The sequence below is a fragment of the Mustelus asterias genome, unplaced genomic scaffold (genome assembly GCF_964213995.1).
Source record: "Mustelus asterias unplaced genomic scaffold, sMusAst1.hap1.1 HAP1_SCAFFOLD_586, whole genome shotgun sequence".
NCBI classification, from domain to species: domain Eukaryota; kingdom Metazoa; phylum Chordata; class Chondrichthyes; order Carcharhiniformes; family Triakidae; genus Mustelus; species Mustelus asterias.
The window spans coordinates 191,156-202,221 of record NW_027590536.1 but is presented as its reverse complement, the minus strand read 5'-3'; the positions used below and the strand labels follow the sequence as shown (position 1 = coordinate 202,221).

The 11,066-nt window shown below is 48.2% G+C and overlaps 2 protein-coding genes and 1 non-coding gene across 3 annotated transcripts in view; 2 read left to right on the top strand and 1 right to left on the bottom strand.

The window, feature by feature from the left end:
- LOC144487083 (uncharacterized) overlaps positions 1–5,728 on the bottom strand; it is a 62,672-nt gene extending 56,944 nt beyond the window's left edge. The window contains exons 1-2 of the mRNA XM_078205140.1: positions 5,682–5,728; positions 2,365–2,817 (exon numbers count right to left, since the gene is read on the bottom strand). Coding sequence (XP_078061266.1) covers positions 2,365–2,817; positions 5,682–5,728 — 500 coding nt within the window. The remainder of the gene's footprint in view (positions 1–2,364; positions 2,818–5,681) is intronic.
- Positions 5,151–5,223, top strand: trnah-aug (transfer RNA histidin (anticodon AUG)). The gene has a single exon. It is a non-coding gene; the product is annotated as a tRNA-His (tRNA).
- A 467-nt stretch (positions 5,729–6,195) lies between the features above and the next one.
- LOC144487082 (uncharacterized) lies at positions 6,196–9,325 on the top strand. The gene is made up of 2 exons (XM_078205139.1): positions 6,196–7,549; positions 9,285–9,325. Exons 1-2 carry the CDS (start codon positions 6,262–6,264, stop codon positions 9,323–9,325), a joined length of 1,329 nt encoding a protein of 442 aa, XP_078061265.1. The 5' UTR covers positions 6,196–6,261.
- The last annotated feature ends 1,741 nt before the right edge of the window (positions 9,326–11,066 follow it).

Sequence of the window (11,066 nt, the reverse complement as noted above, 5' to 3'; positions counted from 1 at the left end):
TATCTCTTTCCTGCACTCCATCTTGTCATTGTCTGAGATCCGACCCACTACAGTGGTGCCATCAGCAAATTTGAAAATTGAGTTGGAGGAGAATTTGGCCACACTGTCATAGGTGTATAAGGAATATAGGAGGGGCTGAGGACACGGCCTTGTGGGGCACCGGTGTTGAGGATGATCATGGTAGGAGGTGTTGCCTATCCTTACTGACTGTGGTCTGTGGTTAGGAAGACTCGGATTCACGGTGACTTGGCCACTTGGATTCAGAATTGACTTGCCCATAGAAGTCAGAGAATAGTGGTGCAAGGATGTTTTCTGGCTGGAGGTCCGTGGCCAGTGGTGTTCCACAGGGATCTGTTCTGGGACTTCTGCTATTTGTGGTATATATATCAATGACTTGGCTGAAAATGTGGGTGTGTGGGTTACTAAGTTTGCAGACGACACAAAGCTAGATGAAGTTGTAGATAGTGTAGAAGGTTGTCAAAGGATACAGTGGGATGTAGATCAGCTGCAGATATGGGCGGAGAAATGGCAGATGGATTTTAATCCGGACAAGTGTGAGGTGCTGCACTTTGGGAGATCAAATGTTCAGGGTAAGTATCCAGTTAATGGCAGACCCCTGAACAGCATTGATGTACAGTGGGATCTTGCGGTTCAAGTCCATAGCTCCCAAAGGCATGCTTACCTTTATTGAGTACAAGAGTCAGGATGTCATATTGCAGCTCTATAAAAGTTAGGTTAGGCCACACTTAGAATATTACATTCAGTTCTGTTCGCTGCATTACAGGAAGGATGTGGAGAATTTGGAGAGGATGCAGAAGAGGTTTACCAGGACGCTGCCTGAATTAGAGGGTATGAGCTATAAGGACAGGCTGGACAAACTAGGGTTGTTTACTCTGACGCGGTGGAGGCTGAGGGGAAACCTGATAGAAGTCTATAAAATGATAAGAGACATAGATTGGGTTGACAGTCAGAGTCTTTTTCACAGAGTTGAAATGTCTATTACTAGGCGGCATGCACTTCAGGAGAGATGGGGAAAGTTCAAAGGAGATGTGAGGGGTAAGTTTTTTACACACAGAGTGGTAGGTGTCTGGAACGCGCTGTCAGGAGCGGTGGTGGAGGCAGATGTGGTAGGGGTGTTTAATGGGCTTTTAGATAAGCACATGAATTTGTAAGGAATAGAGGAATATGGACCAAGGGCAGGCTGAAGGGATTAGTTTAATTTGGCATCATGTTCGACACAACATCGTGGGCTGAAGGGTCTGTTCCTGTGCTGTGCTGTTCTATGTTCTATTTGTGATCTCCATTTAGAAAAAGGAGTGAGGCAGCAGTGCTAACCACTGGCACTGTGGCACGGTGGTCAGCACTGCTGCCTCACAGCGCCAGGGACCCAGGTTCAATTCCGCCCTCGGTTCTCTGTCTGCGCGGAGTCTGCACATTCTCTCTGTGTCTGCGTGGGTTTCCTCCGGGTGCTCCGGTTTTCTCCCACAGTCCAAAGATGTGTGGGTTAGGTTGATTGGCCATGATAAATTAACACTAGTGTTTGTGGGGATTAACAGGGTAAATATGTGGGGTTGTGGGAATAGGGCCTGGGTGGGATTGTGGTCGATGTAGACTCGATGGGCCGAATGGCCTTCTATGATTCTATGAAACAGAGGCACTGGAGAAAGGGCAAGAAAGATTCACAAGAATAATCCCAGAACTGTAATCACTTGTGAAAGCGCTGGTGTTTCACCAAGTTTGCTGACTGAGTGAATCCCTTCCCACAGTCAGAGCAGGTGAACAGCCTCTGCCCGGTGTGAACTCGCTGTGTACCTGCAGGTTGGATGACTGAGTGAATCCCTTCCCACATACAGAGCAGCTGAATGGCCTCTCTCCAGTGTGAATGCGCTGGTGGATCATCAGTTCCTGAGAGCTTTTGAAGCCGCACCCACATTCGGAGAATTTAAAGGATCTCTGCAGAGTGTGAGTGATGTTCTGTCTGTGCAGTCTGGATAACCGAGTAAATCCTTTCACACTCACCAAGCAGGTAAATGGTCTCTCCCCGGTGTGAACTCACTGGTGTTCCTGCAGGTTGGATGACCATTTAAATCTCTTTGTGCAATGAGAGTGTGCTGGTGGGACACCAGTTAGCCAGAGCTTTTGAAGCCACGCCCACACACAGAGCAGCTGAACTGTCTCTCCCCTGTGTAAATGCACTGGTTGATCATCAGTTCCTGAGAGGTTTTGAGTCCGGCCTCTCAGTCAGAGCATTTAAAGGGTCTCTCCTTGCTGTGAGTAACATTGTGTCTCAGCAAGCTGGATGACTGAGTGAATCCCTTTCCACACACAGAGCAGGGGAATGGTCTCTCCTCAGTGTGAACTCGCTGGTGAATCAACAGTTCATGAGAGCTTTCAAAACCAGTCCCACAGTCAGTGCATTGAAAGGCTCTCTCCTGGGTGTGAGTGCTTTTGTGCTTCAGCAGGCTGGACAACTGAGTGAATCCTTTCCCACACACACAGCAGGGGAATGGTTTCTCCCCAGTGTGAACTCGCTGGTGTTTCCGCAGATTGGATGAACTTTTAAATCTCTTTGTGCAGTGAGAGCAGCTGAAGGGTCTCTCCTCGGTGTGAATGCGCTGGTGAATCATCAGATCCGCAGCACTTTTGAAGACACGCCCACAGTCAGGGCATTTAAAAGGTCTCTCATTGCTGTGAGTGACTTTGTGTGTTGTCAGACCAGATGTCTGAGTGAATCCCTTCCCACACACAGAGCAAGTGAATGGCCTCTTCCCAGTGTGAACTCGCTGGTGTACCCGCAGATTGGATGAGGTTTTGAACCTCTTTGTGCAGTGAGAGCAGCTGAACGGTCTCTCCTCGGTGTGAATGCGCTGGTGGATATTCAGATCCGCAGCACTTTTGAAGCCGCTCCCACAGTCAGAGCATTTAAAGGGTCTCTCATTGCTGTGAGTGACTTTGTGATTCTGTAAGTGGGATGACTGAGTGAATCCCTTCCCACACACAGGGCAGGTGAACGGCCTCTCCCCAGTATGAACTCGCTGGTGTGTCTGCAGGTGGGGTGACCGATTGAATCCCTTCCCACACACACAGCAGGTGAACAGTCCCTCTGCAGTGTGAAAGCGTTTGTGGGACATCAGTTCACCAGAGCTTTTGAAGCCTCTCCCACAGTCAGAGCATTTAAAGGGTCTCTCCTGGGTGTGAGTGACTTTGTGTTTCATCAGGCTGGATAATTGAGTGAATCCCTTCCCACACACAGAGCAGGTGAACGGTCTGTCCCCAGTGTGAACTCGCTGGTGTTGCCGCAGGTTGGATGACCTTCGAAATGTCATTGTGCAGAGAGAGCAGCTGAACGGTCTCTCCTCAGTGTGAATGCGCTCGTGCTCTCTCAGATCCGCAGCACGTTTGAAGTTGCTTCCACAGTCAGAGCATTTAAAGGGTCTCTCATTGCTGTGAGTGACTTTGTGTCTGAGCAGGTGGGATAACTGAATGTATCCCTTCCCACACACAGAGCAGGTAAATGGCCTCTCTCCGGTGTGACTGCGTCGATGGATTTCCAGGTCACAGGGGGCTCTGTATCTCTTCCCACAGTCCCCACATTTCCACGGTTTCTCCATGGTGCGGGTGTCCTTGTGACTCTCCAGGTTAAACAGTCAGTTAAATCTCACACAGAACGTGGGTACAGTCTCTCCCCGTTGTGAATGCTGCGATGTATTTTTAGGCTGTGTAACTGGTTAAAGCTCTTTCCACACTCAGTGCAGTGGAACACTGTCACTCGGGTGTATCTGCGCCTTGGTACTTTTCCAGTCACATTGATATTAAAGGCCGGTTGACGCAGACAGAACAGAGAAACATTTCTCCTTCTAGATTCAAAGGCTGATAATATTCAGGTCCGATGAATTGAGTGAGGGTGTCAAATGCTGATGTGATGTTTGTTTCAAGATTTTGGTCTGTCAATCCTCACCTTCTCATATCCTGTAAACGAGTTTGAAAAATTCATCAATGTCAGCACAGGATAGAAATTCAGAACAGACGATTCTAGTTTCTATGGAACATTCTTTCCTCTCTCATTCCCCAAAAGCTGTGAATCTCCATCCCACACACTCTCCCTCCATTCTCACTCTGCTGTATCTAATATTCACCCTCCCAATTCTCCTGAAGGTGCTGATTGAGGCTGATTGACAGATCCATGCTCACTGCTTCCTGTCCTGGGTAGTTTAACAACACCAGGTTAAAGTCCAACAGGGCGGCACGGTAGCACAGTGGTTAGCACTGCTGCTTCACAGCTCCAGGGTCCTGGGTTTGATTCCCGGCTCAGGTCACTGTCTGTGTGGAGTTTGTACATTCTCCTCGTGTCTGCGTGGGTTTCCTCCGGGTGCTCCGGTTTCCTCCCACAGTCCAAAGATGTGCAGGCCAGGTTAAAAATTGTTGATTGGCCAGGTTAAAAATTGCCCCTTAGTGTCCTGAGATGCGTAGGTTAGAGGGATTAGCGGGTAAATATGTGGGGGTCGGGCCTGGGTGGGATTGTGGTCGGTGCAGACTCGATGAGCCGAATGGCCTCCTTCTGCACTGTAGGGTTTCTATGTTTATTTGGTAGCAAAAGCCACAAGCTTTCGGAGCCTTAAGCTCCTTCTTCAGGTGAGTGGGAATTCCTCACCTGAAAGGGGGAGAAAAGAAAGTGTTTTACTCACAGATGCTGGCCTCTTTTAAGGACTGTTTAACTGTGTCCATTGCACTACTGAACCCTTTAAAATCACAGAACGAGTTTAACAAAAGCAGTCCAACAGTTACTATCCCACAGGAGGAATGCTGAGGACAAGAGGGAGATTGAATCTGTCCACTCCCCAAAGGCCTGGGGCTGCGCATGTCCAAGGGAGAGGGGAAGCTGCGCATGTGCGGTGGGGACCTCTCCCCCCCCCCCCCCACCGCGAACATTCTAACGTGCTGACCAATGGGAACTCTGGAGGACCGGAAGTTCTCTGCTCCTCCAGCCAATCAGAGCTCCCCCATGGTCTGAATGCGGAAGTTGCACAATGAGCTTGTTCAGCTGCTCATTCCTGCCGAGCGAAGCTGCTGCTGCTGCTTCTCTCTCTGAATGGAGATTGAGCTTCAGACAGACTCAACCTTCCTCCTGTCGGCACCATCTGTGAGAGTGTGGGTCAGTGGCGCAATGGATAACGCGTCTGACTATGGATCAGAAGATTCCAGGTTCGACTCCTGGCTGGCTCGATGTCAATTTGAAAAATAGTTTGTGAGCTCCTTTTGACCAAAAAGAGGCCAACATCTGTGAGTAAAACACTTTCTTTTCTCCCCTTTTGCGTTTCTTTTGCATTCTGGGGGAAATTGGGGACTTGTTGAATTTTTAACTTCCAGGTCACCACTCGCTGCCGAAATAAAAATCCTCCTCACATTCTTCATGTATCTGTAACCAGGTAATACAGTGCATTACACACAGCATCAGTCTGCTCATTTATGGCCAAATGTAAAACTTTAACGTGGCTGTCAGCTTGAAGATTAATCATGGATCATTTGCACTTCCACAACCCCCTGAGGCAGCGGCTTCCAGGTAATGACCTTTCTGCACCAAAATAAAATTCTTCCCCACATCCTTCTCCTTCTCCCAATCCAGTTATCCAGTCCCACATATGGCACAGATTTTAATTTCTAGCACGTAGGCCGGACGTTACACGTAGGTTTTCAGATCTCTGTGTCCAATATAGAAAGTGGTCAGCATGGATCCGTTAATCAGCCTGAATCAGCACCTTCAATAGACTTGGGAGGTTGTATACTCAGGAGAGCAGAGTGAGAATTGAGGGAGAGTGTGTGGGATGACGATTGACAGCTTTTGGGGAATGAGAGAGGAAAGAATGTTCCATAGAAACTAGAATTGTCTGTTCTGAATTTCTATCTTGTACTGACAGTGATGTCTGTTGTAAATTCCTTTCATAGATATCAGGAGGTGAGAACTTACAGACAGAAATTTCAAACTAAACATCACATTAAGATTTGACAGAGTCATTCGATTTATTGGGACCTGAATATCATTGACCTTTGAATCTAGAAAAGCAATGTTTGTCTGATCTGTTTGCTTCAGGAGATTTTAAACATCAGTGTGACTGGAACACACCCGAGTGAGAGTGTTCCAGTCCACTGATAGTGGGAAGAGCTTTTGCACCGTTTACAGTGAAGAGAGATCGTACACGTGTTCTGTGTGGACAAGGATTCAACTGATCATCAAACCTGGAGAGTCACAAGGACACCCGCATCATGGAGAAACTGTGGAAATGTGACGATTGTGGACAAGGATTCATGTTGCCCTGTGATTTGGAAATTCATCAACGCAGTCACACTCGGGAGAGACCCTTCACTTGCTCAGTCTGTGGGAAGGGATACATTAAGTTCTCCCACCTGCTGAGTCACAATCTCACTCACACCAATGAGAGACCCTTTAAATGCTCTGACTGTGGGAGCGGATTCAAAAGCTCTGGAGAACTGGGGTCCCACCAGCGCATTCACACTGAGGAGAGACCGTTCAGCTGCTCTCACTGCACAATGAAATTTAAATGGTCATCCACACTGCGGAGACATCAGCGGGTTCACACCGGGGAGAGACCGTTCAGCTGCTCCATGTGTGGGAAGGGATTCTCTCGGTCCTCCGAACTGCGGGCACACCAACGGATTCACACTGGGGAGAGACCGTTCACCTGCAATGTGTGTGGGAAGGGATTCTTTCGGTCATCCGCCCTGCTGACGCACAAAGTCACTCACACCAATGAGAGACCCTTTAAATGCTCTGACTGTGAGAGTTGCTTCAAAAGTCCTCGGGATCTGATGTCCCACCAGCGCATTCACACTGAGGACAGACCGTTCAGCTGCTCTCTCTGCACAATGAGATTTAGATCATCATCAAACCTGCGGAACCACCAGCGAGTTCACTCCGGGGAGAGACCATTCACTTGCTCTGACTGTGGGAAGGGATTCACACAGTTATCCGCCCTGCTGACACACCAGCGAGTTCACACCGGAGAGAGGCCTTTCACCTGCTCTGTGTGTGGGAAGGGATTCACTAATTTACCCAACCTGCTGAGTCATAAAGTCACTCACACCAGTGAGAGGCCCTTTAAATGCTCGGACTGTGGGAGCGAATTCAAAATTTCTGGGGAACTGGTGTCCCACCAGCGCATTCACACTGAGGACAGACCGTTCAGCTGCTCTCTCTGCACAAAGAGGTTTAAGAGGTCATCCACACTGCAGAGACACCAGCGAGTTCACACCAGGGAGAGACCATTCATCTGCTCTGTGTGTGGGAAGGGATTCAGTCAGTCATTCACCCTGCTGACACACCAGCGTCTTCACACCGAGGAGAGACCATTTACCTGCACCGAGTGTGGGAAGGGATTCACTCAGTCATCCACCCTGCTGACTCACCAGCAAGTTCACAGCGGGGAGAGACCGTTCACCTGCTCCGAGTGTGGGAACAGATTCACTCGGTTATCCAGCCTGCAGAGACACAAAGTCACTCACTCCCAGGAAAGACCCTTTAAATGCTCCGACTGTGGGAGTGGCTTCAAAATTTCTGAGCATCTGATAGATCACCAGCGCATTCACACTGGGGAGAGACCGTTCAGCTGCTCTCACTGCACAAAGAGGTTTGGAAGGGCATGCACACTGAGGAGACACCAGCGGGTTCACACTGGGAGAGACCATTCACCTGCTCTGTGTGTGCGGAAGGATTCTCTCGATACCCCAGCTGCTGATGCACAATGTCCCTCACACCCAGGAGAGATCCTTTAACTGCTCTGACTGTGGGAGTGGTTTCAAAAGCTCTCAGGAACTGATGATCCACCAGTCCATTCACAGCTGCTGTGTGTGGGAAGAAATTCACCAGTTCATCCCTCCTGCTGAGACACCAGCGAGTTCACAAGTGATGACAGGGGTTGGGTTCTGCTGTTATTGCTGCTGTTAATCACATCCAGGACTGAACCATGTTCATTCTGACAGTTGGTGAAGTGGGAGGGTCGGAGGGTTTCTTTCTGCTGGACTGGCCGCTCTCACAATTTTGCTTCCAGTGGGTTGATGCTCTCTGAGCCTGGGAGAGCACATTTCCACTGAAATGACCCACACAAACCGACGAAGAACATTTATTTTATCCTGGATAGTAAATAATGTTTTTCCTCCCACTACAAGTAGATCTACAGTAAGTACATTTGTCTCTGTTCCATTGAGTCTACAGCACAGGGCCAGGCCAGTCGGCTCAATTGGTCTGTGTCAGTATTTATGCTCCACATGAACCTCCACCCACCCCTCTTCATCTCCCCCCATCAGCATATCCTTCTATTCCTTTCTCCCTCATGTGTGTATCTAGCTTCCCCTTCAATGTATTCATGCTGTTCACCTCAACCACTCACTTGCTGGGTAAAGAGGTTTCTCACTGAACTCCCTATTGGATTATTGAACCCCTTTATGATCGTATCAGGTCACCCTTCAGTCTTCTCTTTTCTCGAGAAAAGCAGCCCCAGCCTTTCCTGAAGGTTAAATGCTCTCAGTTCTGGGATTATTCTTGTGAATCTTTGTTGCTCCTTCTCCAGTGCCTCTATTTCCTTTTTCTAAATGGAGATCACAAATGTTGACAGTGCTCCCAGTGTAGCCGAACCTGGTTCTAAACAAGTTGAACAGAACCTCCCTGCTATTCAATTCTATCCCTCTAGAATGGAACCCTATACATGGGCCCCACACTTTAGGAAAGATGTGAAGTCCTTAGAGAGGGTGCAGAGGAGATTTACGAGAATGACTCCAGGGATGAGGGACTTCAGTGAGTTGGAGGGAGTGGAACAGCTGAAATTTCTCTCTTTAGATCAGACAGGCATTAGGATTGGGAATGGGGCCATTCAGCCCATTGAGTCCATGCTGGCTCTCTGTAGATCAAACTGTTGCCCTGTTCTCTCTCCGTGTCCCTGCGGATTTATTTCCCTGAAGTTCCCATCCAATTTCCTTTTGGAAACATTCCATTATCTCTGCTTCAGCCGCTCGTAAGAAGTGAGTCCCAGATATTTACCACTTCAAATGCAAACGAGGAGCAGAGAGCACAAAAGGAGGCCGTGTGACCCATTGTGCCCCTGCTGCCTCTTCAAACATTCTCAGCAACAAGGTCAAGGAAGGCATGTTAAATTCTAACATGTGACTGGAGCTTTATTTTAAAAATGAATGTTGGATTCACCTGCATGCTTGTGGAAGATGCATTGCTGGCAGGAATTGTCTGAACTAAGAATTTCTTCTATTAATTTGATCAGTTGGAGGACATTATATTCTGTCAAATCTGGCTCAAGAGTAAGGTTGATTGCTCAGTTCAAGTAAGAAGGAAAGCTATTGGCTTGCAGCAAGTGTCTTTTCAAACCAGTATATCTTGTATTAACCTTATTCAGTTGTGGGACATGGACGTCGCTGGCTGGCCAACATTTATTGCTCATCCCTAGATGCCCTTGTTCAGAGGGCAGTTGAGAGTCAACCACATTGTATGAACCAAATGTGTTCATTAAATATTACTGTATTTAGAACAAAGAACAAAGAAAATTACAGCACAGGAACAGGCCCTTCGGCCCTCCAAGCCTGCACCGACCATGCTGCCTGACTTAACGAAAACCCCCTACCCTTCCGGGGACCATATCCCTCTATTCCCATCCTATTCATGTATTTGTCACGATGCCCCTTAAAAGTCACTACCGTATCGCTTCCACTACCTCCCCCAGCAACGCGTTCCAGGCACCCACTACTCTGTGTAAAAAATCTGCCTTGTACATCTCCTTTAAACCTTGCGCCTCGCACCTTAAACCTGTGCCCCCCAGTAATTGACTCTTCCACCCTGGGAAAAGGCTTCTGACTATCCACTCTGTCCATGCCTCTCATAATCTTGTAGACTTCTATCAGGCCGCCCCTCAATCTCCGTCGCTCCAGTGAGAACAAACCAAGTTTCTCCAACCTCTCCTCATAGCTAATGCCCTCCATACCAGGCAACATCCTGGTAAATCTTTTCTGTACCCTCTCCAAAGCCTCCACCTCTTTCTGGTAGCGTGGCGACCAGAATTGAACACTATGTTTCAAGTGCGGCCTAACTAAGGTTCTATAAAGCTGCAACATGACTTGCCAATTTTTAAACTCAGTGCACTGGCCGATAAAGGCAAGCATGCTGTATGCCTTCTTGACGACCTTCTCCACCTGCATTGCCACCTTCAGTGACCTGTGTACCTGTACACCCAGATCCCTTTGCCTATCAATACTCATAAGGGTTCTGCCATTTACTGTATATTTCCTATCTGTATGAGACCTTCCAAAATGCATTACCTCACATTTGTCTGGATTAAACTCCATCTGCCATCTCTCCGCCCAAGTCTCCAACCGATCTATATCCTGCTGTATCCTCTGCTGGTCCTCATCGCTATCCGCAAATCCTCCAACCTTTGTGTCGCCCGCAAACTTACTAATCAAACCAGTTACATTTTCCTCCAAATCATTTGTGCATATTACAAACAGCAAAGATCCCAGCACTGATCCCTGGGGAATGCCACTTGTCACAGCCCTCCATTCAGAAATGCATTCTTCCACTGATACCCTCTGTCTTCTTTGACCGAGCCAGTTTTGTATCCACCTTGCCAGCTCACCTCTGATCCCATGCGACTTCACCTTGTGCATCAGTCTGCCATGAAGGACCTTGTCAAAGGCCTTACTGAAGTCCATGTAGACAACATCCACTGCCCTACCCTCATCAATCATCTTCGTCACTTCCTCGAAAAACTCGACCAAGTTCGTGAGACACGACCTCCCCTTCACAAAACCATGTTGCCTCTCACTAATACGTCCACTTATTTCCAAGTGGGAATAAATCCTGTCTCGAAGAATCCTCTCCAATAATTTCCCTATTACTGATGTAAGGCTCACCGGCCGGTAATTACCTGGATTATTCTTGCTACCCTTCTTAAACAAAGGAACAACATTGGCTATTCTCCAATCCTCTGGGACCTCCCCTGTCGCCAGTAAGGATACAAATATTTCTCTCAAGGCCCCAGCAATTTCCTCCC